Genomic DNA, 25,826 nt, shown 5'->3' with positions numbered 1-25,826 from the left:
AAATTGCATAGCCTCGGTTTGTCCTTTCAGTTACTTTGGACTCCATTCTTTATAGCAAACTAAAGCTCTTTTTCACTGAACTCCTCTGAGTTGAAGCCATCGTGCATAAGTATATTTGTGTAGAGGTTCGATTTACATCCAACGCCCAACTTCCAATCGGCCAATTTGTTTTGGTTACTTATTTCAAATGCGATCCAGATAGCAAGCAGTTAATTGACATATTTTATGCATTTAACTCCTTTCGAATCCAGAAATATCGATGGACAGGTTCTGTAGTTAAATGTAGTGTTTATATGTGGTGTTTACAAAACTCCTTTGAGAACAAGCACTCTATGGCGTGAAAAGTAATTGGTTTACACCTTCACCTGTTTATTCAGCTTGAGTCTCGTGTTTTTTTTCCGACAGTTTTTCCCAAAAGTTCTCAAATAAGCCGCCCCCCCTGCAATGCAGAATGCAGAGTGAGAAAACAAAATCTGTGCGTAGTATAGCACGTTTTGTTCCAAATTATTGCAGCAGATTTAAAGAGAAATGATTTATTCAAGTTTATTCCCAACGCGAGCTTAGACTAATAAGCATACCTATCAGGAAGTAACGACAGCGCGAATCTCTCTTTCTACATGTTTTATGTTGACGATCATATTTAGAGTTTTACCAATCGGATCGGAAAACAATGCTGAAGTTGTTCTCTACCAATCACTTAATTTCCATAGCTAGACACGTGACGACAATTTTAAATTGAATGACAGCTTGGAGGTCATTTTTTTCTTTGTCAGGGATGGGATGGAAAGACCACCTGCTGGGGATATGGCTAAAGGGACGGTCCCATGGAACCTTGGGAAGAGTACGTCACAGTATTTTTACCCTTTAACGAAGTGATCGTAAAGGAAAAATTTACACATTGGACTTTTTGGATATTACTCACGAAGGGGGTGGGAAGCGTTTCATTTGTTTCCAACCTATCTGGGTCCTGTCATACGATTCTAGAAGACCAACTCCACCTTATGAATCCTGCAGTTAGCGGGAAATTAGAAATTATGTGAGGATAAAGCTAATACCTTTAAGAACGCCCATTATGACCAACATACCTGAACCAATCTTCACGCCCTTGGATTTAGTGAGCCCAGCAGTTAGCGGGAAACTAGAGATTAAGTGAGGATAAGGTTGATACCTTTACTTACGCCCACCACGACTAAGACACCTTAAGCAACCTTCACACCCTTGGATTTAGGAAGCGAGCAATTTCATCAAATTATAAAATCCTGGGCTATTAACAAAGCATATTATTTCAAGTTTAGATTGATCCTTCATTTAATGAAATGGTAAAAGTATTTCTGTTCTCTGTTATTCTCACAAAACCTCACAATTTTACCCGAACCCGTTTGAGCTGTTCATTCCCGCCAGTTATAAAATTGTTTCTTGCGAGGCGTCTTCATGCAGTTTCAATTTTGAAAGCGATATCAGTGCCGTTTTTTGTTTGTTTTATTATTTCCATTAAAGCTTTTTCCTCGTTTTTTTCTCGAGCCCGTCGTTAACGTCATGCTCCTTGAATCGCCAATATTGACAGCGGAAAGAATTTAAAAATACATGATTGCCTCTACCTGTTTTCTGGTTGAGTTTTAGTGGGCTACGAGTAAAATATTAGGCGAAATAATGTAATCGTAGGAGGGTACGAAAGCTTTTTATACATAAGACTTGGTTTTGGTGCGAATTCGAACTTGTTATTCAGCAGAGAAACTGAGGCTTAAGTATCTTATTTTTAACAAAGAAAACCACTTTAACCGCCAGAGTTTGACAGATGAGTTGTTTATTCAGGAATACACTGTTTTTGTTTGATAAAAAGTTGTATAGGAGACCTTGACACCTGGATTTAGGTGTAATTTATATTTCATTTTTGCGGTATAAACCATTTAAGCCTGTCTTAAAGCTTCGCTTTATTGCTCAGTGGAGCTGATTATCAAGCTGAGAAACCAGAAACCCCCATGTTCGCGTGACAAAGACCACCAACGACGCGAACTACGAAGCTCTCAGACTTTGGGAGATTGAATGTATGTATGCTTATGTTTTTAGGAGTAAAGTTTCCTTTCTAAGCTTTTTATTGCATTGCAATGGTTAAGTATATTGGCACTGAGAGATTTACTTCACCAACTCGTCTTGAAATTAATTCAAGCACAATTATTTCATCTAGCACGAGATGACAGTCGCAGAAGGACCTAAAGATGTTTGTATTTAAAAACTGGCTCGATATAAATTTCTTGATTTAAAACATAGAAATATACATATTTGTACGAGTCTAAGCTTAATCTTTGCATGTTATGGTCGGTTTATTAAAAGCCATGGTAGAAAATTTAGTTTATTTTTGTATTTCGTACTCCGCTGTCAGAAGCATCGCAATCAGCTGCTTCACATTGGCCTGGTTACAAAGGTTTATAATAAACATGGCGGATGGCGGGAGTTCAGAAAGGTTTGAATGCAGGTGGCTTTATCTAGCCGTCGATTCCCCGCGGAATGTAGATTAAGATGTGGAAGTGGTGGTATACAGCAGCAACTTCCTCTATAGCTGGGCTTTTATGTTATTGGAATTCTTTGTCGGCAGATTTCGTGTACGATGACAGGTAAGTGCGTGTAAGACTAATTTGTGATTAATCTGGAACGATTTTGAGGTGACTGGTGGAATTTTGAGGTTCACAGAATTCAATTGCTTTTTATTAAAGCATTAACATTTAAGTGACCGACAATACTGCCGATCGAATCTTTACAATTTCTAGGCAAATTTGCCAATGATACCGATTCTTTTGGGTCTTTTTATCGCCCTTTGAAGAATGTTTCGTGCCATAAAAATTCAGAATTTGCATTATCTGCATCTCTTTGATCGTTTGCGGGTGCTTCGGTTTATTTTTAACTCTCGCGGACGACCTAAGGATCAAGTAGTTGAGCTTAAATCCAAACTCCTGATTTAACAAATAACCACGAATTTAGAAAAATTCATTGGGTTTTTCTTCGCGATGAAACACTCTTCTGATCGATTTCGGTAAATTTAGCAGGAAAACATCTAAAACTGGCGAACCTCCAGAGTTTTTGACAGCCACCTGCATTACTTACGTTTATTGTTTTTCTCCTGTTTACAGTGGTGAATTTTTTTAACAAAGGCAATCGATAAAACGATTGTATGCAATATTTTAGCAAACTTCAGTGTACAAAAACTCAAATCTCCAACGATCGGAATAACGTTATCCTAGAGAAAGCCATTAACATCTTGATAACTTGAAATTCGAAGTTTTCAAACGTCGTTTGGCATTCTTTTGGCTATGAAATATTCTCAGTTGGAGCTTCTCATATCTTATTCATAAATTTTCATTGTCATCGTTGGTTGGAAACACTGAACCTTTTAAAATCTTTAATTGCGAAAACCATTTCAGTTATTATTGCTTTTACTGTATCCGCTCGTTTTGGCTTTCACTTTGACCTACTAGTAAATATGACCATGCTGAACAAGAGAATTTTAAACCAATATATGTAGTTAATATATTTTCGTTTTAAAAATCTCTTACAAGGACTTCACTAAGCCAAGATTTCTCAATCATTTATAAAGCAACACCAAAAGCAATGAAAACACTTCTTCAAAGACAGACCCCTCAAAATTTCCACCTAAATAGGTTTATTCTTTTTTTGGGGGGGGGGGGGGGATGATTTAAAAGTTTCCCAGGAAGCATCAGTATCAAGTTTTTTTGAGCTTTGGTGTGGAGTGGGAGATTCAAACTTTGGCGACTTCAGTTTTAGGTTAAAAAGAGAAGTTATCATTATAGTGGAAGAAACATTTAAAATTCTCAAGTGCCATAGTACTACAATAACCACTGTAGAATCCAGGGAAACCCAAAAATAAGGGAAATGAAAAATGGTTTGAGCTTGTAGGAGTTCAGGATCTCAGGATTGATGCTGAATTTCAATTATCCTGTTAAAAATTAATAAGATGTTGATATTTTTATCATTCTTGCATTATCGACAGTCGTTTGTGTGCATTAAGTTTGTTTTTTAACAGGTTTTTGAGGAGCAAGTTTAGTTTAGAAAGTTTACCTAAATGTATTGCATTTTCATAAATGTTATCAATCTTGTTCCAATGGTGAGTAAAGATTGGGATTTGTCATTCAGCTGTGTTGTGACACTTATTGGCCAACACTTTTAGTGACAGTTCTAGTTATCAAAATAAATTTGTGTGGAGGGAAAGTAAAATGAGCTAGAGTTAACAGGGAGTTTGAGTTAACCAAGTTCAAGGTAGCTGATAGAAAATGACAAAAAATGGCATCAAATCCAAGGGAAATCGGATCTTGTTCTAATTTGTAGGGAGTTCAAGTTAATTGAGTTCCAGACAGTAAGGCTCTGCTGTCTAGTTACTACCAGCAGTTGGTGAGCACTGTGTTTAAATATTAATAGAGAACAAATTGAATTCTGTTGTCAATTAATCACTGTCATTGTTCTGTTCTTTTCTTTTTTTTTTTTTTTTTTTTTTTTTTTTTTTCAATGTTAGCCGAGCCATTTTAAAGAATTCTGATCTGCTTCCTTCAACTCCATGGAGTAATGTCTTGTTTAATGATTTTTGGGGGACCCCTCTCATGCATAGTGGAAGTCACAAGTCTTACAGACCTTTGTGTGTTGCAACATTCAGGATCAACTACTTCTTTGGTGAATTGAATCCATTTGGATACCATCTTGTGAATGTCTTTCTGCACAGTGCAGTGTGTTGGCTAGTTGTGACTTTGTCATATGTTTTTCTCCCTGCTCACTTTCCATGTTTAGTGGCTGGGCTTCTTTTTGCCATACATCCTATCCATACCGGTAAGCCTGAAATAGCATCTGGTTTGTAAATTTTATTTCATGGGAGGGTTACCATTTTACTTTAACCATCTCACTCTCAAATTTACTAATTTACTTCCCACTAAGAATAATAATTATATTTATATGCAGTTATGTCTGGCCCAACAGAATATGCAAATAATGATAAAGAAAGTTTGTTTACTGATTGCTGTTGGCTGCAAAAGTGATAAAAATAGTTTTTATGAGGCTTAAGGTTATGGAATAATTTATTCTAAAATTTATGTTGGATTAACGATGTTCTAGACATTATTTAGTAACCAGTAGTCTAAAGTAAATGTGAATCACATTCTTGTTGTTGCTCTGGAATGTTAAGCAAAATTATTCAATTGGGTTTACAAATAATGCGCTATAAATTTAATTGATGAAATGTTAAGTTCTCAAATTTGTTATAAATATTGTTAGCCTATTTGAATACATAAATATTCTTTCAGTATTTTGAGCAAATATCTTTTTTCTGTTCTTGTCAGAGGCTGTCACTGGAATTGTAGGACGAGCTGATGTTGAAGCATGCTTGTTTTTCATTGCATCATTTTTGGCGTATATCAAGTCTTACAAGTTAACTATGAACAGTTCTCAGTTCAGGGAGGTTCGTACTCAATGGCTGTGGTTGATATTCTGTCTTCTGCTGTGTACAGCAAGCATGTTAAGCAAGGAACAAGGCATCACTGTGTTAGGAGTTTGTGCTCTGTATGAGGTTATGGTGCTGTTAAGCTGTGTCAAGGATCAGACTATTTTTGCAACCATATCAATGGTATGTACTCTGTAGTAAAGATTCTGTTGTACAAGCCTGCTTGGTTTCCTGCTGCAAGATATTTACAAGGTTTTATTTACACAATGCACTTTGAGGAAATGCTTCACCACCTCAGCAGGATGCTACATAAATTTATATTTCTGGTAACCAGGCCTCCTCTTCAAATCTGGGAGGAAGAGACATTATTCTTAGTGCAAAGTTTCTTTTTTCTTAACACAACACAATGATGCCATCAAGACTCAACGACTTGTGATTGGGACTCCTTGTAATTGCCTTTAGGCCTCCTCTTGGTCTCTGGTATATAATAAAATGAGCCTTTCCAGTTTTCAAGTTTTCATGCAGTATAGAATGCTCACCCTTTCTAGAGTCATTGGTAATTTCATGACCCATTTCATATTCTGGGGCTGGAGTGTAACTGTTGTAAGAGAAAAGTGCCAAACAGAGGCAATGTAGGCAGTTCTGGCTAATAAACCTAAACCGTTATAAATTCATAGTCCACCAGACTATAGCTAACTGCAATAATTGCAGCACAGCTTATCTTACTAGACAGAGGTAAAGTAACATACTGCACCTGTAGCTTGGACTAGGAGTTAATGTAAAATTTTGGTTCCTTGATCAGTATTGTTAACAAGGAACTCTGTCTTCTATGGTGTAATTTATTGCTATTTTGAGCCCTGACATATCTTTTCATTGTGTTTCCAGGCTGTTAAAAATGGTCATGCCTTCCGCTTATTTTTGGTTGTCACCACAGGACTTGGGCTGTTGCTTCTGAGAATCTACATAATGGGGAGTCAACCACCGGATTTTTCACCATCTGATAATCCTGCAGCAAACTGCGATAGCAGGCAGACCAGGCTGTTAACTTTCTTGTTTTTGCCTGCATTTAATTTCTGGCTTCTGTTGTCTCCTAAAACATTGAGTTTTGATTGGTCAATGGATTCTATACCTCTGATAGAATCTTTGCTGGACCCACGCTGTGGAGTGATAGTGGTGTTTTATGGAACTCTGGCCTTCTTGGGATTCTACTGTTTAACAAGCTTGGTATTTCACCTAAATCTAGAGGAACCTGTCAAAGACATAACTTCACAAGTGGACCATAATGTAAAGCGAAGAAAAGATGTAGCTGAAAAAAATGGGAAAAAACCTGTGAAGAAGTCTACAGACTATGCCAAGCATTCAAATGGTACTCATTCTAATCCAAAGCACAGCAACAATAATTTACCAGTCAGAGAATTTAACATCACCAACAAGACTTGTTGGATTGAAACAACACTCATTTCACTTGCAATCTTAACACTTTCTTTCCTTCCAGCTAGTAACCTATTTTTCTATGTTGGTTTTGTGGTGGCGGAGAGAATACTCTACATTCCAAGTGTTGGATTTTGTTTGCTGATTGCTGTGGGAGCAGACATAATTTGTAGAGCTTGCACTGAGCAGCAGATGAGACTGTTTTGTGGGTCCTTTGTGTGTGTATTGATTTTATCTGTGGCGAGAACTGTGGAGAGGAATTGGGATTGGCAAAATGAAGAAGCACTGTACAGGTAATTGACATTTGCACATGTTAGGTCATGTCCTTGTAAGTTTAGTAAACTACCAGACAGAATCAACCTCAGGATGTGTCACTGTCACTTTTCATCAACTTGGTTGTAAAGGGTGAATGACAACATCCTAATTCGACTACTGTGCAACCAGCATTCCAAATGTACCATGCCAAAAAAGATGTGTCACCTGTTTCCTGCAAAGTGCTTCTTCCATCTCTACTAAAGATAAGTGTTGAGGAGAAATAAGAATATTCACTAGTTCTGCTTCATTGACCAATCACAACATATTAATAGCGATAAAATTTAAAATTGTTATTTAATTTAATGCTCAACAGATCAGGAATCACTGTCAACCCTGCAAAAGGTAAACAATTATTTTGCTTGAGTATGACCCTTTAATTTTATATCAGTAGATAACAAAGAAGGAGAACAAATTTGAGTATTAATTTCCAGCAAAGGCTCATCCTGCGATCTTTTTATTGCTGGCTAGGGATGTTTTCTTTTTTCACTTCAATCCCCAGACTTAAGATACTTTATCTTTATTTCCGTGTTGTTTGTATGGTCTCTTCTTACAGTTAACTCTCTCTTAGTCGAAGGACAAAGAAATTGCTTCTTTCTTTTCCTTTTGGAAAGGGCTAAAACCTGAGGCAAAGAAGGGTATAAATGTCCCCATCTCTCGTCTGTCCTCTCATCCTACCCCCATCCCAAAAAATAGACTTATGCACACATGTCTCAGTTTGTGTATGTTATTGTAAGTTGTAGTTGTTTTCATTTTCTTTTTTATGTGACCAACTCATCCTGTCTTTCATTTCCACATGCTCTTTTATTTTAACACTTTCTGATACTTCATAACCAGCTTGGTCAAACCTGGGGAATGTGCTGAGCTCACAAGGAAGAACTAGAGAAGCTGAAGATGCTTACAGAAAGGCTCTGACATATCGTACCAACATGGCTGACACTCACTACAATTTGTAAGTATCTGGATGTCTGACTAACCTTAAGGTGATTTCCTGTACATTTGAATCAGATGGGACTGAAACACTGATTAGGAAATGAAGTTTTCCCATCATTTATTGTTAAGTACTATAATTGTACATATACAAGAAAAAAAATTCTGTGCTTGATTTGAAATGTAAGACCACCCAACCTTATCATGTTCACTCTATCTCAGTTAGGAAATCTTTAGTTTGTTTTGTTTTGTTTTGTTTGTTTTCTTTTTATTATAGGGGTATCCTTTTAGCTGAACGACAGCAGTACGATGAAGCAATTAAAAGCTATGAAAATGCCATCCACTACAGGCCAAGACTAGCTGGTAAGATACTCTAGACATGGTTGCCTTGCACAGTCATTGGTTATGAAATTATTATTATTTACTCCCTGACTTTCCCTGAATTTATTAGTATTAATTATTCTTTATTCTTTATACTTTTCCCTGACTTTTCCCAGGCAAACACAAATGAAATTTTCCTGACCAACTGTCAGTTAAATTTTACAAACAAGTCCAAACAATGGCTTCCAACCTCTTCTTACAGCCATACTCTCCCCCCATAAATAATATGCTTTAGGCAAGTCATATACACTGGCAAGTCATATACATTCAGTATACATGGTAATTTAGTATTATCAACTGAGTTGATAAATGTAAAATGGCCACCATTAAGAGTTTAAAAGCTCTGACAAGGGGCTAACACTTAAAGTGTCAGCTTTTAAACTCTTTACAGTGGCAAACTCTGTTATCAACTCAGTTGATAATACTGAATTACCTTGTTAAACTCTACCCCCTTCATACAGTATACATGAATTGATATTTCAGTTAACGTCATTCGTGAGCATTTGAGAGTTTTTTAAAAGTCTTCAATAAATTTTCTAACTCAATGAGGTCCTTTTAAGTTAGTAAATCTTTACTTAAAATTATTGAAGATCTTTGAAGCAATCAACATTACTGCTACGGAAAATACTTTAATTGTTCATGTTGTTTCCTCAAAGCTGCACATCTGAATTTGGGTATTTTGCTGGCTGACTTGGGACATAAGGAGGAAGCTGTGAAGGTGGGAAAGGTTTTCAGTAGTGTTTAACTCAGTAAAAATTAATTATGTGTTGGCAAACTTTCTTCTCATGCATGTTTCTGGTATCAGCAAACCCTCTAACTATCTTTTTATCAAGTAAAGATACCTAACTTAATCTTTCCTACTTAGACTCTGAAGAATGCTTCAACCATAAGTGGTCATGGGTTAAAGGATCCCAGACAGCACAGTCATTCAAGTAAGTACTAAACATTGAAGCAACTGTGATCCATTGAGTGTATCATATGAATATAGAGCAACTGGCTCATTTGCTTTTTACCCAACACAGTTACATCAATAAAGTATAATCTTGGGCGCATCTTGGCTCAACTTGGAAAACCAAAGGTTTGTAGCACTTTCTTGGCTCATAGTGATTTTGATTTAAAGAGGTCTTCAGAATGGTTATCATAATTTGAGATTTTTTTAACAATTTTTGACAGGAAGCCCTTAAAGTTTACCTTGAGGCAATGAAAACCATGCCAGCTCATTATGAGCCTCACAGTTTGTTCAACTTGATAGGTAAGTGGCTTAAGAGTGCAATGATGAATAGCCATTAGAAGAAAACTTGGTTGAAACAATTTATGATGACAGTTTTTAAGGTGTTTTATGTTATATTATGTCAATAAAAGGGTTTTTTTAATGAATGATGGGTATTTAAATTTGTTCTTGTTTCAAATTATTCTTCAAATTAAGGTAAGAGGGTCAATACAAAGAAACAGAGGGGGGTGGGGTGGGGTATTTGCTGAAAAAAATTTGATAAGTATGGGAAGTTACATACACTGTCAGTTTAATCATTATCAGAGAGTTTAAAATTTGACTTCTGTTACAGTGTATTCAATTTGGGGAACCTCCAACACAGTCATCAAGTGTGAACCAAACGTTAGTTAAATTGAATTTTTTATTCTAGGGGAAGCATACTCTGCAACTGGGAAAAATGCAGAAGCTGAGAAATGGTACAAGGAATCACTAAAGAGTAAACCAGATCACTTGTCCGTTCACCTTACCTATGCTAAACATCTTGCTAAAATGGTAAGTGCAATGTGGAATGTCCAATCAACTAAACCATGTCCACTTGAGGCAGTTTAGATTTACTGGTAAAAATAAAATTGGTCACATACATTTTGCTTTTCTTACTGGTTGTTTTCAGGGAAACTTTCATGAAGCTGAACATTGGTTCAAGAAAGCACAAGTTTTGAATAAATCAGATCACGCTTCTTGGACACATTATGGTATGTTTAGCAGCTTACAGGAAAGATCTTTTATTTTTTAAATTTTAAATCGTTCTTTATAAATTTGGGCAAAGACTCAGGGACAGGTTAGCCCAGCAAAAAATGCTGTTTGTGAGAACTGAAAGGATAAGATAATTATGCTTTTGATTTAATTTTTCTCTCAGGGCAGTTTTTGTTTGATCAAAGGCGAGTGACTGAGGCAGCTACAATGTTCACTAAAGCCATGGAATTAGCCCCCAATGACTTTGATATTGCATTTACTGCTGCAGGCTATCTCAGGTACTTTACAAAGTGATATTACTTTGATTCTACTGAATTCCTTTCTGCAAGAAAGCATAATCATTTCAATGTGCAGGTACTCATCATCTTCAAATATTGTTTTGTTTGTAGGGAAATTGGAGACTATGAAAGGGCAGAGAGTTGCTACAAGAAGGCAGTCAAGTTGAAACCACAGGTGGGACACATCTAGTAAATATTTTAGTCTATTTGGAATACAAATCTGCAATTTTCCCTTGCAATTTTTGGAGGTCAGTTCCTAATCAATCATCAAATAAATTGTGTTTAAGAGATTCACAACAGCAGAATACTACAATACTATAGTCTAATGCTCAGTTATGGTTTCTGAATAAAAAAGATACCCTACTTTTTACCATATTCTTCCCTCAGAATCCAGTGGCACATATGAATCTTGGAGCTATGTTGCACCTCCAAGGTAAACTCAAGGAAGCTGAGATGAGTTACACCAGAGCTCTGAAGCTGAGACCAGGAGACCAGCTTACAGAAGAAAATCTGAAAAAACTAAGAACTTTGCAGGCCAAAAGGAAAGTTTGAGTGATAAAAAAAAAAGAAACAAAACAGAAAAAAAACATGCATGCATCATAGATTAAACAAATTAAAGTATCTTAGATAGGTATTTGATTGGTAGTTTTGTGAGAAACTTCAAAAGTTTCTTCATTTTTTTATACTTTTGATGGTTTTACCTTTTGGAGTGATTTGATTTATAATGAAGTTTTAGCTTAATCTAAAATTTAAAATTCTAATTTAATAAGTGTCAGAGAATAAATTAAACAAAATTTTAATCAGATTGATATTAGTAGCATATAAGTATATTCAAAATTTATGGTAGATATTGAGTTTTGTTGTAGAATTATGTTGAGATAATTTTTTAGACAAAGATATTTTTGTTTTCTTTGGATCTAGTTTAATAAAAAATAATATTAGTTCTTCCAGATGTGTCTGATGGTGTTGATTCCACAATCATTCCATAAAGTCAAAAACATTCCGGTGCGTGCAAAGTGCGTTTAGAGTGTGGCAAAATTACAGCAATGGTGTAAGATCAGTGCGAGAAAACTGCGGGGAATGTGCGAGTAAAGTATGGGTAAAGTGCGGGAAAAGTAGGTGCAAATTGGGCGAATAGTAATGATAATGTAATGATGGAATTATTCAAAATAGAATGAACGGCATTGTCAGAGGAATAGTAGGAAAAGACAACTGTTCTCAACCTTATACCCCGAGCGTAACAGAAGACTCATCTGAATTTCAAATAATTTTTTTAATTAATATTCATATTTGCGCTCAGTCTTGCACGTGGAAGAGCTTACGAATTACAAGAAATTTCAACGTCTCTTTCCAGCTTTTGGGGAATTCAAGAAGCACATTATTTCTTTCCAAAAACCCTGAATATCGTCAGGTCTGCCAAAGTCGCATAGTATTTCTTCTGCTGAAACGAGTGGTTAAGATACGACGTCGACTGGATTCTTGGTTAAATTTGTCACGCCTTTTCTTCAGGTAAATAACCTGCGTAAAGATACCTTTTGGGTAGAAATATATTGCTCGTGATTTTGTGATTTCCCTTGTAAAAACAATATTCAGAGTCGAATGTATGAAGGGAGAGCATATTGCAAATTACACAATGTAAGATGAGTGCTAAATGGCAGCCGCCATGACATTTCTTTAACATTATTTTCACAGCATCGCGAGAAATTCGTTCTTTGTTGTTATGGCTTCTTTCCTTGTTTCGCTTTTCATTTGTTTTTCGTTTCCCATACCGTGTACACTTATTAAGTTCATAGTGTTAAGACATAAACTAAAGTTTGGTTTAAGAAGCTCTTGATGGGGTTGTCCGCTAGCCGTAAAACGGCGAAAGCGTCAGGCGTAAAAATTGACAAATTGTAATCGTTAATCGTAAGAAAAAACAGTATTTTTTTCCTATCCCAGCATGTTTAATCTTCCAAAGTGTCAAACTACAATTTTAACCGTTAGCTGTAAAGGCTATTACTTCATTAAGACCCTCTTTTAATTTTCCCAATCCTCCGAACACGTCAAAGAAAGAAAGAGTAATCGCCAATAGTCATTTGTAAAGTAGAATCGTTATCTGATGGTGGTAGAACACTGATTTCAAATAATTACCATTTCTTTGTTGATAGTGTTCTATCTGACTAAATTACCTTAACAATGTTTATCTCGTCCAATACCCATATAATTTTCGGTTAAGCCATAGTTAGCTCAATGCCTCCCCCCCCCTCCCCCCTTTGTTTTTGCCTTTGTTGCCTTTGTTGCCTTTGTTCAATAACCAGTACTCAAATTGTCAATATTCACTGTAATATGTAGTGGCTCCGAACTACTTTTTCGACTCGGATATTCACATTTATCTAATCTCATCTTATTTATCTCACGATAGGTGCACATGTATTGAAATCTATTTTGTCGTTTTTTCTCAACAGCACCAAGCGTTAGAATAAAACATCTGGATATCAAGAAATACAAGGGAGCAGAAAAAAGGACAACATACAATAAGGTTAGTTGTTTAGTTGTGATACAAAAAAACTAATCTAAGCTTATAATAAATAAATTTCATTCACATGCAGATGAAAATGAGTTACAGGGATAGCTATTTAGAATGAAGACCTCTTTAATCTCCAATAATTGATACGATCCCTTGAAATAATTTATCTGCCCTTCTGGTGATACATGCAATAGAATAGAAATTTTCAATCTTGGTTGATTCAAAGTTATCATTGGTTAACTTTAAAGTAGCTTCAAAATGATTTCACTCCGCGAAGCGTTTCAGAAAAAAAAAGTGGAGTTGCTCCAAGTTACGAATTGCGCAAGGGATATTTTGCCATCCCAAGCAGTCGCAACATCGCAATCGATGGTAGAAGGTTTTGAAACTAGGGCTATCAAATCTCCAAGATTAAAACGTACGTCAACATACGTTTGGAGACCTCAATTAAACTTGGATCAAAAGTTGGGGGAAATGAGACCATACTTCGGGGCGGCAGAACTTCACTGGGGGGCGAAGGAACATGGGCCAACCATGCAAAGGGTGACGTGACCTGATACCAAGTAAAGCAATGATTCTTACAGGTGGGCTCAAATTTAAGCCATTGTAGAACAGAAGCCTGAAACAAGAAAAAGAAAAAAAAACAGGTTTAGTCGGGACTCAAATCCAAGCCTTCCAGATACTAATTGAGCGATGCTTCTAGAGCTGGTTTGCGATGACATTCAACCAAAATCGAGAACGATGGAAACTAGCTACACAGTAAAATCACGTGTTCACTTTCTTTCATTACTGATCTTTTCGATGTTCATCTAATTAAGCTGTTGTTGTTCAATGAGACGAAGGAACTGTTCATGATTATATATCGCCTGGGGCAGTTAATTGGCATACAGTCAATTTTTCATTTTCCCGCCATTATACTCTGTCCGCGACGGCTAATCGTCCCTCACTCACCCCTGAAAATTATGTGATCCTCCAAGATCCTCCACACCCACCCACCCCCCTCCCCTATTCCCTCAGGCAGTAAAGGATGAAGAGTCCTTAAACGATGCTAAATTTTTCAGCGGAATACGAGGTGGCTCTCAAATGTCTAAAATAGTTTTTCATTGCGGAGGTTGATCTTTACTATATATGCAATGAAAAGCAATCAGGTATATATTCGTACTCACAACTGAAATGTTTCCCTTTATTCCATCCTTAGGAAATGGCGAAGGAAATGAGAACACTTTAAAATCAAGAAATTCAAGAAAGGAAAGAGATACAACTTCTTACAAGGTTAGTTCTTTAGTTTTTTTCGAGTAAATTAGCCATATGAGCCAGTAAGCTTAAGTCTGAACTTGTATTTATCGGATGTTTGCAAATCAAAACTAGGTTAAGTTAATGATCAAGAAAAACTTTAACTAAAGAAATTAATTTGCTTTTCTTTTCACTATCTGATCTTTCGGATCCGTCACTTTTTAAGGTGGCTTTCAGTGTTTACAGCGCTTCGCTTTAGATGAATAAATACTCGCCATGAAAGTTTTTATATACTTTTGTGAAAGCAGATGTCGAAGAAATTCCGATTCAGTATTTTGCATCAAATTACTGTCCATCATTTCTTATCATAGCAACGGTTTAGTCAGTTAAATGATCTTTGAATCTTAAGATTAAGGAATGATATGACGAATGAGCTCGGTAATCCCAATTTTACAGACTTTTGTGGACAATAATTTCTGGCCGACCAAAAACATTTTGCAAGGTTTATTTGAAAACTTAAGGCTACCGCATTTGAACTTTTGGTTGCATCAAAATCATTGAGCCAATCTAGGAATTTCATATTGCACAACGTACAAATAGATAAGTGCTCCCTCAGGGCTACGGTCAGGAGATTTTAAAGACGTTTTTCGGGAGGTCTTCAATAGCACACTGGTAAGGAAAAAGGGAGGGAATCACTGAGCTTTCTTCTGTAAGTGAACACTCAAAACAAACATTAAGGCGGGGGATTTTCTGAAAAGGTATTCTGTTGCTTTGGTCATAGCAAGTTTAAAAAGCGGTTCATTTATATCTATAACCCTAAGGCCTAAATTTCTAGGCTCTTAAGGGATGTAAACACGATTCATCACGATCCGAAGATTTATATTGCTCATTAAATTTTATAGTCCTGGATATTCGAATTTTGTTTCAAATCTCTGACAACTTTAGAGTCTGATAATTTCTTTCAAATTTAACATTTTTGTCATTTCATTCGATAAAAACTTTGGAGCCCAATTGTCGAATGTCTCATCTCACGGGGCAAAAGAATTCAAAACCAGTTTAAGGCGATAATCAAGAAAAAACTTTCAGTAAAGAAGTTTGCTTTCCTTTCCACTATCGGATCTTCAAAGAAAATGTTGTTGTCTTTGAAACATTTGCCTATCAACACCAAATTGCACGAGAAATCGCGTTAATATTTGTATTAAATATGCTCGAACTATTTTTTTTAAGGTCTAGAATAAGGTAGATTTTTTTAAGTTTAGTTAGGAACATGGAGCTCCTTTGGTTAAAGAAAAGATGACACCGTGCATTTCCTTATCAAAATCAAAGTTCTTTTTCCGTTTACAAATTGGTTGGGAGTACAGTACAGTTTAAATGTTACTTTAAAATATCCCGTGCTTTTCCAGTCTATTTCTTGTGTTGAGCATAGGTACAGATGGCCAGTATTAAGATATTTCTCTTGAATAAGCGATTTAAAAAAGTAATTATCTAACTAAACTTGTCTTGATATGAGTATCAACTTTGATGAAAAAAATGCTCCGAAATCACAAAAATTTAACTGCCACCTCGATCCAAATTTCGGGAACTTGACATCCAATGGCGTTAACAATGGTATCACACTAAAGAAATCTAGTTTTAGGTTCATTAATTCAAAGATATTCATAAGAAACGAATGTGTGAAAGAAATATATTGCTTGATTTCGCACACTTTTACCAAAGGTGTTTATTTATTAAAGAATGATTTTTAAAAAATACGTATTGTCATAGGAGTGATTTTCCGCTTTTCCATTCTTGTAAAAACCCCGCTCAGACATATTCATTTCTTATTGTTATTCAAGTGCTAGTTACATGCTTTCATTTCTTGTTTCATCGGGCTTCAAAAAACCTGTGAATATTCTGGTTGTGTGTTGCTTTTTTTGGCTTTCCCGTCGAATTTTTAAACAAGTGCACAGAATTTCGTCTGAACTTGAACTTGAAATGATTAGAAATATCATTTAAACAATCAGAAACTTAAAGTTCTTCAATTATTACTCGTAAGTTCGTTCTTCGTCTCAGAGGAATGGCTGGCGACTACATAGGTTTACTGCTTGACTTTATCAATAAAAATGGAATAGTTTAAACCCTGAACATAAATAATTTTGACGACAACAACAAAATTCCTCGAATCAGTTAGAATATTCACCAGTGATCGTGATTCGTATCGAATTTATTGCTAAATCCGGGTTACTTTCACGTTTATTTGTATCTTCACACAATACTTAAAAAGATTTGAATACCGATTAATACTTAATTTGTAACATGACGGAATACATGTTTCTGTGTGAAACTAACAATCGACTTGTCATCGCTTGGGAAAGAAACGTATTCTGAAAAATCTATTGTATTTGTTGATTAATGGTTTATTTTCACTTTCTTGCAGACTACAGGTGAATATTACCGATGCTTCAAGCACAAATCAAACAAGAGAGATTGTGATCCAGGAGAAATTCAAGTTTTATTAAGAGGTACAAAACAGATGTAGCGCATTTTTTTCAACAACATTCCGTGTCGGAGCTAAATGATCAAATCACCAAAAACGAGGACTATGAAGTTGCTATTTCGTGATTTTTGTCGGTTCAATTCATTTTAAGGGCTGTTTAAGAATTAAAAATTTTCCCGCCAAAAGACTTAGAAAAAAATTACGGGCTTCTTAGTACTTATGCATCAGTTTTCCTGTAAGTAAAATCCGTTCAAATGTGGCGAAATTTCCCGCCAAAAGACTCAGAAAATCTACGGCGCTCAAAATACGCATGCGCCAATTTTTTTTAAAGAAAATCAAGGTTATATTCATTTCCTTCTTGTTGTCTTGTACTATTATTATCTACTATTAGTGAACAAGTCAATAAAGTAAAGTGATCGGTTTTCATGACTCATCTTTTATTGTTGTCTTTCAATGTATACTCAATAAACCACAAAAGTTTCATATTCAACAAAGAGTTTTATTTATTTTAATTAATTAATTTTCAGTTAGATCATTAAAGAAGAAATTTTTCGTGTATATACTAAGACTTTTGGCGGGAAAATTTGGATCAGTTTGCACAGAGTTTCCCCTGACAACTTTTTTGCTAAAATTTTTAACAAGGCTTCCTTCAAAATTCCAGCCAAAAAGATTATTAAACAGCATCTCGTGCAAAAAAATTAAATTGTAAATGCCAATTTCTCTTTCACTATAAAAAATTTAAACAACCTGAAAAGCTGCGTTTTTTTTACAAAATTGATTCTGACCGTCTTTCTCTAAACCTATTTTTTTACTTCAATTCTTTGCACGAGACGAAGCGTGGAAGTTCTTAACGAAAGAACATTGCGGCAAGCTATAGAGAGTCTCATCAGAAACATTCAATTTATCTCCAACAGTTTGATGAATTTCTTGATTTTAAATCTGATCTATCCCTTTTTTGAAACCAGGAGTTTGCCATGATGTTTTCATTGAGTAAAAGACCTTTCAGGCCGCCAGTTTTCGAATGTAACACAGGAATCAGGTTAAAGAAGCTCTTAAATTTCCTACTTTTGACTGAATCAGTGATGATTTTGATGTTAGCCGCAATATTCAAGACATAAGGCTCTAAGTTTCTTGATTAAACTAACTTCGAGAAGCTTTTTGAGAAATAAAATTTTATCAATTGTTGGAACAAACTCAAATAAATTTGACTCGAGACATTTCAGAATAACGCTTCTGGATTAAATTTGCGAAGCTGTATGACAAAATTTGATCAACTGTTGGAGCGAGCTCCTTCAATTTGACAATTAGGCTCCACTTTTCTTGACAGAACTAACTTCAAGTACCAATTTGAGAAATAACTAGTCCCATTTGTTGGAACAGACCATTTTATTTTAGCCACTAAGTCAGGGGCTAATAGATTTTCAAGTTATTTACGATAAATTCCTGCCGCGAATTGTTCTAAAACATGTAGTCGTTAGAAGCGTTGAATTTCTGTTTTATTGCAGTAGTGTACTCAATTTGATATTAAAACTTGAATTTTTTTCAATCATTTTTTTTTTCTGTATTCCTGTGTTACACCGAGTGGCTGTACAAAAGATCTTACTTCCACTTGAAATAATGAGTAAATAATTTAACTATAAAATATATTTTAAAACCAAATGCCTGGTCCAAAGAGCAGCAAGTGATTGCTTTTATGGAATGCAACTTAATTTAAAGTTTTTTCGATTATCTAAGAATTCCGTATTGATGAATATAAGTCAGCAAAAAGACAACCATCGCAGTATTAAATTAAAAAAGTGCTTTACTCAATGTAAATCCATTTTCTTTCAACTACTCTTTTGGTTCGCTTCGAAGGTTTTCGAAAAATCAACGAACTTTCTATACAAATTCAATTCTGTAATAGGGAAATACCGTAAACTGCCGCTTACGAGTCGTGGGTTTCTACAACTTCGTATGGGGTTTTGGGGGGCTTTTAACCAAAATCGAAAAAGGCGCCTCGAAGTAAGCTATAGAAGTGATGATCAAAATAGGTCTGCATTTACATTTTTTCAATTCAGTCTGAAAACGTCATAGTAAATCAAATTTATTTCGTTACATTTGGAACAGAAAAAAAACTGGAACTTAACAAAACGGAAGTTAATTCAGATTTTTCCATCAAGTTCATCTTTGATAAGAACAAGAGATTATAAACTGTTCATACTTTCTTGACAAGAAGTATTGAATTTCCAAGCTTTTTTTTTTTTTTGTTAGAAGTAGGGCATAGTAGCTATCTAGTGGGGGGGGGGGGGGGTACATCCCGAGGAGCCGGTATTTTGATGTTTCCAGGTAGATTGGCCTAAAAGCGGCAGTATACGGTATGTTCAGAATTCCTTAAATTCCCTTGTTCTAATGAGAAATATGCGAAAGTATTCCACAACAAAACAAAAATAACTGATTTGATTTGGTAAAATATCAACCGAATTACTTTTGTTTAATTTACATTTCTGATTCACACGTTTTTCTAGAGAAATTTACTGGCCTTGCCAAAATTTCGAATGTCATTTCTAACAAAGAAAAGAATGTAATTTCCTAAATGTTCTTGTTCGTGTGAAACACTCGAGCCATCTATTTACTTGGCAAGAATTGAATTGACTCTTATGTTCACGTTAATTTTTTTAATCCAATCTGTTAACGATTGTTCAAAGATTAAAAATAAATATATTTACCATCATTATTCCTATCGAATAAACTCTTATCGAAATATGAAATCTACATTTCTTCGTTGGAAAAAAGTCAATCTAAACGGGTTTATATAGAGGCAAATGTCAACGTAATCAGTTTCTCGAAAGAGCTCGTGACCAGGCATTAGAGTTTTAAAACATAAAACCTCCAAACTGAAACCGAATTCAGTTGATGGCACAAAGCAGTAAATATAAAGCTAAGGTGGCACCTAAGTAATTTTTTTATTCATGTATGAAAAACAATGATTCCTTTTTGAACAAAAGTTATAAAATTTCATATTCAATTCAAAACACGGGAGAATGAATTCACAATCGAATCGATATGCTTTTAGCCAAATTTCTCTATTAATTGGAAGCAGTTTGTAGTCAATCGTGTAGTTCGAGCGTCTGGTTGTGAGAAGTCGAAGTTAGTGACTGGTCTGAGCAGAATTCACCACCAGAGTCAAGTGAAAGGCTATTTGTAAGCAGACAGTTATAATTTTTGGTTCGTAAAACTAATTGATCAGTTTTGGAAAGTAGCTGTGAGACTAGAATAGCGTTCGTCACCATCGCTGAGGTTAGTTTAATTTGTTCTGTTTGTTCTGTTTGGTCTGTTAATGACTCCGTTGGTTAGAAGTTTTTGTCATCGCCTTCGAGAGGAATCTTGTCCAGGTTTTTTAAACTGGCTTTTCAAATTCAGTCATTCAAGATATTTTGTGCAATATAAACTTGATAAAAAGTAGCATAGCAGCCTGTAAAGTGGTTTGTAAGTCGATGTAATTCATCAGGTAAGATTTATTACCTCATCAAAAAATTTAAATTCTGAATTTCACTTGGTCTTCGCCCAAGATCTTTTATCCAAGTGCCACCTCATCAAATATCACCTTTGTACAACATCAATGAATATATAGCTGACTGTAAATCAATACTGAGCGATCAGTACTTGCAAATTAGCAATTTTAGTTCCAAATTTCTCTGGTTCGATTGACATAGAAATCAAATTATACCTTTGGTTAATTCGATGTAACGATATTGTCGGAAGTAAATTGCACCAAATCATAACGAGCTGTTCAAATCAATAAAACGATCGCTCAAAGTCCGCAAAACAATCCGTACCACAACAAACTATTTAAAAAATGGTGGCTAATTAAATTTATTCACTTACCAGTTAGCCAGTTTTATCCATTCCATGACATTTGATGAATAAAATGAAGACCTCGCACAATAATGAGACATATAAAAAGCCACCATTTTTTGCTTCTATTACTCAAAACTTTCAAAGTTCTTATCTTCGTTGTATCCAATAAAACTTAAGTGATTCCACTGATTTTCTCCTCTTGACCAGAATCTTTCTTCATCCATCCATTTGACACTGTTCCTCCTGAAAAAGAGATTATGAATGTGATCAGGGAATGCTTAATTTCTACAAAGTCGGACAATCTTATACAAACTTAAATTTATGTATAATTTCATTGCGTAACTTTTCGCATTTTTATTTGCAATGAAGCAAATACTACTAAGCAGAAGAGTCATCGCGCTTCCACGTGGCTGCATTTAAAACAAAATGAAGTCCCCAGTAGATTTTACAAGCTAAAAGTCTTTTATCACAGCGTTTCGGTAAGAATATCCAAGAACCAGACGTGTTTCTTTTCCCCTAAGCCAACACCCTAATTCCGTCGAACGTCGATTTCAGAACCGCTTACATCAAGCAACCAACTCGATTAGCTCTCTGAAAGGGTTCAAGGCTATATTTTTGTAAGGAAATTCTCACCTGCAGCTGTAATAACAAAGACTGAATTTTCTTTGCTCGTCTTTACATGCCACTTGCCTCCTTCCATCGATATTGCTCCTTAATCTTCAGCACCTCGGAAGCACGTCTTCGTCCTTCGACAGGCAGCATGGTTTGCTGAAAATTCTACAACTGCTGATGAATATGGATTAGCAGCTGCAGCCAATTATCAGCTCCTACGTCACAGATTTTTCGCGGAGTTTTGTTTGCACGCTAATTCAGCTATTTAAGAATTAACAGGGAATGAAAGGCATTCTGACTGGCGAATTTGCATGCCGGACGAGGAAAAAATGACCTTAATTTCATTTTAGATGGTATTATGTGAGAACTGTGTGATCAGTCGGACGAAACTGATTTAAACTATTCGTGAATTTGAAATTGTGTGAATGCATAACGAATTATTCGTAATTCTCTTCTGATGGGGGTGAACTTAAAGGAATTGCTTAGGTTTTTACGAAAGATCTATTCTCTCAGGGTCCTTGTCCAAGACTAATTAGGAGAAAATTCTATTTATTGTAGCACTTAAGCTCGTGGAAAGGGTTTCATTTTTTGCGCGATAAGACGAAAGTGCGAATCAAGTGCGAAAAAAATGCGAGGGATGATACACGATCAAAGGGAGGCTCGCGAATAAAGACATTTGTGTGTGTCTTACCCCTCGCGCCTTTCTCGCACTCGCCTCGTGCTTCCCTCCACTCGCCTCGCGCCTTTCTCGCACTCGCCTCGTGCTTCCCTCCACTCGCCTCCCGCCTTTCTCGTACTCGCCTCGTGCTTCCCTCCACTCGCCTGAAGAGCGCAAAAAAAGGGAAATAAAAGGAAATAAAAGGAACTGAGGCACATCGACCTCAGGGAGCCACGCCCAACATAGTACGCCTTTATTCACATTTAGATTTTGAAAACAATGGTGATAACCACACGTGCTTCCGGTCCAGTAACTCAGCCTACACGAGATACTTAATATAAAAATTGCAGGACCCCAAATATCAAACCATGTTAAGTTGTACTTAATCTTTAGGAGCAAATAAAAATGTGCCTTCTGAGGGAAGGGGGAGGCCTTTCCAGAGTTCACGTTATAGAAGTGTTCCCTTAATGACAGTCAGGCAAGAAAAAGTGAAGCAAAAGGAATGAGGAGACAAAGAAATGAAGACAGAATAATGGAGAACCTTTATTCGAACTATAGTCTCATGTAAAAATAGTTGTACGAGAAAATTTCTAGAAATTAGCCGGTTTATTTAAGGACTGCCTCATTAGTAAATCATTTACTGTTTTGAAATAGATCCTTTCATTCACTGTCATCAAACCAGGCCAAGGTTTCTTGGAAAATGAAATTGAAGTTATCTAATAAAAAATATTACATTCTTGGTTTGATTAATAACTTTTAAATGATAATCTTATTAAAGTTTGATTTTGACAAACTTTTAATGTTTCAACCAATCAGTTGAATGACCTGTATTTAAAATTAAAGGGCACTGTCAAAATTTCACTCTTTTTCTGTTTCTGTCCATAGTTAGGAGGCTTGTGCAATTTTACTAACCTAAAAAACTTACTCATTTTAACTTATACCAAATTGCACTAGTATTTGTGTGATTACTAACCCAAACATGTATCTAGAAATGAGTTTGGTAAACGTGAGAGGCAATGTCACCACTTAACATTTTCCTGTGCAGATTATAGATAAGTGAACATCACTCAAGCTTTTTTTTAAAATAAGAATCTAGATTTTTGTAGTGTAGCTGATACAGCATAAGCTTAAGTTGGGGCTCTTGGATCCCACAGAAATGTGTTCCACAATCAAAATGATTGGAATTGATCCCCTATCTCATACCATGTTGCACTTATTTTTATCTGTTAACAATCAACAGACTTTACCAGTCCCCTCTGGTTTTTACACAAACCCTTTATGCCCTACAAACAGTGAGCTTATTCTTTTTAATGTTCTCTTTACATTTCATACAGTAGTGAAAATGAAGAGCATCTTAAGTAAGTGGCCATTTCCTTCATTCTCATTACCTGTCCACAGGGCAGCATTTATATAATGTGAGGTTAGAACAATTTCATTTACAATTTGATTTACAGAACACTCTTCTATGTACCATGTTACTGGATTTCCCCCTCAGGAATTCAAACTTTTTATGTATCAGAAAATAAATTAAACAAAATTGAAATTATATTAATATTATTTCCAATTTGTAAATCTGAAATTTCAGGTATTTTCTTGTAAACAAAGAAAATTTTCCCTGCTTTACATCTAGTTTAACTAAAAAAAAAACACTATTAGCTCTTCTATACAACCATTCCAATAAGTCAAGCAATCTGGTGATAAACAGTTGCTGTAGTTATTGTACCACCAAACATATTATCTTTGATAGGTTTTCAGTCTTATACCCACTTTATTTACTTTATATTTAATTCCCATCTACAGATCCATTTACAGCAGTGGAATGTAGAGCAGAATTGAAGTAAAAACTGAGTTGTTCAAGAAATCCATAATTTCAGCTTTTCTGATCACTGGAGTACAATAATGATGGAAGGCAGCATTAACTGTGAGGACAAGTTGGGCAGAGTTTGAATTTCAAAGGTTTTGAAAAAAATACTCATCAAACTTTGTGGGGTAAAATTTGAATGTACTTTTTTTCATGAAAAGTTGCCACCAAACTGTCAAATCCTTTGGACATTGCAATAGAATTGAGACTACCACCTATAGGAGTCTTGGACAAAATACTGCCATCAGTTTTCACAGCAAGGATTGTGTTCTGGTTGTTCTGCTTAGAAACACAGACAAGGCAGTCATGTGCATCATCCACAGCCACTGAGTAGAGCTTAGAGGGACTTTTGGAACTATCACCGAGATTCTTTGTTTCTTGAAGAAATTTACCTTTCTTGTCAAAGATCTTGATTGTGCTGCTGCAGTCAGTGACATAATACTTATCTTTGTGATGCACTGCAGCCAATGTGTTGCCTTGAAAGTGACTTGATGTGAATGCTAACTTGTGGCATCTTTCGGAATCATACACAACAACACCAGGTCCATCATCAGTCAGGGTTGTAAGCACATAACACCCATCCCCACCTGTTGTTACTTTCTGAAACCTCACTGATCTATTGGGAGACTGGACAAACTTGTGTATGAAAGCACCATCCTTGTCAAAGTGTAAAAGGCGATTCTTCTCTTGGTTCAGAACCACAATGTCATCATTCTTGGAATATGTAATTTCCTTAAGATCACCATACTTGATCTCAAATTGTTTTTGGTGATCTCCAGTGGCAGTGAAAATATGAACACAGTTGTTTTCTGCATCAAGAACAGCAATCTCACCTGTATGTAGAGAAACAGATAATGCTGTTGGAACAAAGTCTGTGTCAATAACACGAATGACTTCATCATCACCCAATGCAATTGCTGGTCCGGAAGCAGCTTTTTTACATGGATCACAAGAAATTAACCCCAGGATTTTGCTAGATTTGTCCAAGTTTCCTGCATTAAATTTGGCAGTAGCTGTCCACTGCATACTGCTCAAGTTTTCAATTGAGGCCTCTAAAGTCTTAATACTATCTTGAAACTGTTTTTCAAAGATCTCTCTTGATTTCTGAAATTTCTTCCAGTCGCGTTCTTCTTTAACTTCGTCAGCACCTTCCAGGGAGGTTAAAACTTTAGCATTGAGCTGTCTGACCTCTTCTAGTTTCTTTCCAAACTGACTTTGGTCAGACTTTTCATTGTAGATCTCGTCTGCTTGAGACAATAGCTTTCTCTCTTCTTTGTCAATTAGTTTCCTTACACGTTTAGCTTCCAATTTTATTTGATCTTTCATTTCCTTCTTGCTCTCTTCAAAAAGAATCCTTCGAAAGGTTGTGAGAGTTTGGAACTCTTCCTTAATCTTTTCCCTTTGTTCTCTATAACATTCAAGAGCTTTGTCAAATGCACGCCTTCCCCTATGTTCAGGGGAGTTCTCTACGAGCCGTTTTAGCAAGTGGTTGGTGGGGAAACCGGTAACTCCAGACAATGGAACCGTCGACTTGGTGCGACATTCAGGACACTCCACCGTACTCTTCTTGCGGGTTCGTCTGGCTAAGTTTCCGAGGCATGTAACGCAGACATTGTGCGCACAGTTGGGAAGGCACTTTGGATCGTCAAATATTTCCAAACAAACAGGGCAATTAATTTCAGTACCGACAAAATCAGCCAAATGGTCTGAAACTCCGGAAGCGGTTCCCTTCTTAGCCTTCGCCATCTTGCATTTAGCTTCTCTGCAAAGAATCGTGGGACAGTTTTCTGAGCTTCCTCGTTCCCAGGGTTTTGCGGTTTCGGTAGATAGCAGCGACAGGATACCGAGAAACCCCTAAAGGCGAGGTTATTGCTTCCGCCGATCAATAATAATTATTGACTGAAAGTACACGCT

General features: G+C 36.0%; 2 protein-coding genes and 1 long non-coding RNA gene across 4 annotated transcripts; 2 read left to right on the top strand and 1 right to left on the bottom strand.

Moving 5' to 3' along the window:
• Nucleotides 1-1,820: 1,820 nt before the first annotated feature.
• On the top strand, nt 1,821-11,682 carry LOC113674848 (protein O-mannosyl-transferase TMTC2). 2 transcript variants are annotated; one of them, XM_089197630.1, is made up of 17 exons: nt 1,821-2,045; nt 2,381-2,612; nt 4,523-4,830; nt 5,337-5,620; nt 6,323-7,161; nt 7,497-7,525; nt 8,018-8,132; nt 8,388-8,473; nt 9,148-9,209; nt 9,357-9,423; nt 9,514-9,569; nt 9,665-9,743; nt 10,132-10,253; nt 10,372-10,453; nt 10,618-10,732; nt 10,844-10,907; nt 11,120-11,682. In XM_089197630.1, exons 2-17 carry the CDS (start codon nt 2,518-2,520, stop codon nt 11,282-11,284), a joined length of 2,568 nt encoding a protein of 855 aa, XP_089053756.1. In that variant the 5' UTR covers nt 1,821-2,045; nt 2,381-2,517; the 3' UTR covers nt 11,285-11,682. The 2 variants fall into 2 exon arrangements, with proteins under 2 accessions (XP_089053756.1, XP_027047149.2); XM_027191348.2 differs by having other exon boundaries at nt 1,987-2,045; nt 2,384-2,612.
• A 417-nt stretch (nt 11,683-12,099) lies between these two features.
• LOC149049965 (uncharacterized) lies at nt 12,100-17,023 on the top strand. The gene is made up of 4 exons (XR_016184032.1): nt 12,100-12,241; nt 13,177-13,250; nt 14,434-14,507; nt 16,885-17,023. It is a non-coding gene; the product is annotated as an uncharacterized LOC149049965 (long non-coding RNA).
• Nucleotides 17,024-22,570: 5,547 nt separating this feature from the next.
• LOC113674851 (uncharacterized) lies at nt 22,571-25,679 on the bottom strand. Its single transcript, XM_027191352.2, has one exon. It carries the CDS (start codon nt 25,656-25,658, stop codon nt 24,027-24,029), a length of 1,632 nt encoding a protein of 543 aa, XP_027047153.2. The 5' UTR covers nt 25,659-25,679; the 3' UTR covers nt 22,571-24,026.
• Nucleotides 25,680-25,826: the final 147 nt, after the last annotated feature.

This window comes from Pocillopora damicornis, chromosome 2 (genome assembly GCF_964200805.1).
Source record: "Pocillopora damicornis chromosome 2, jaPocDami1.2, whole genome shotgun sequence".
NCBI lineage: Eukaryota > Metazoa > Cnidaria > Anthozoa > Scleractinia > Pocilloporidae > Pocillopora > Pocillopora damicornis.
The sequence above is the reverse complement of the archived record's forward strand: the minus strand, read 5'-3'. Positions and strand labels throughout refer to the sequence as shown.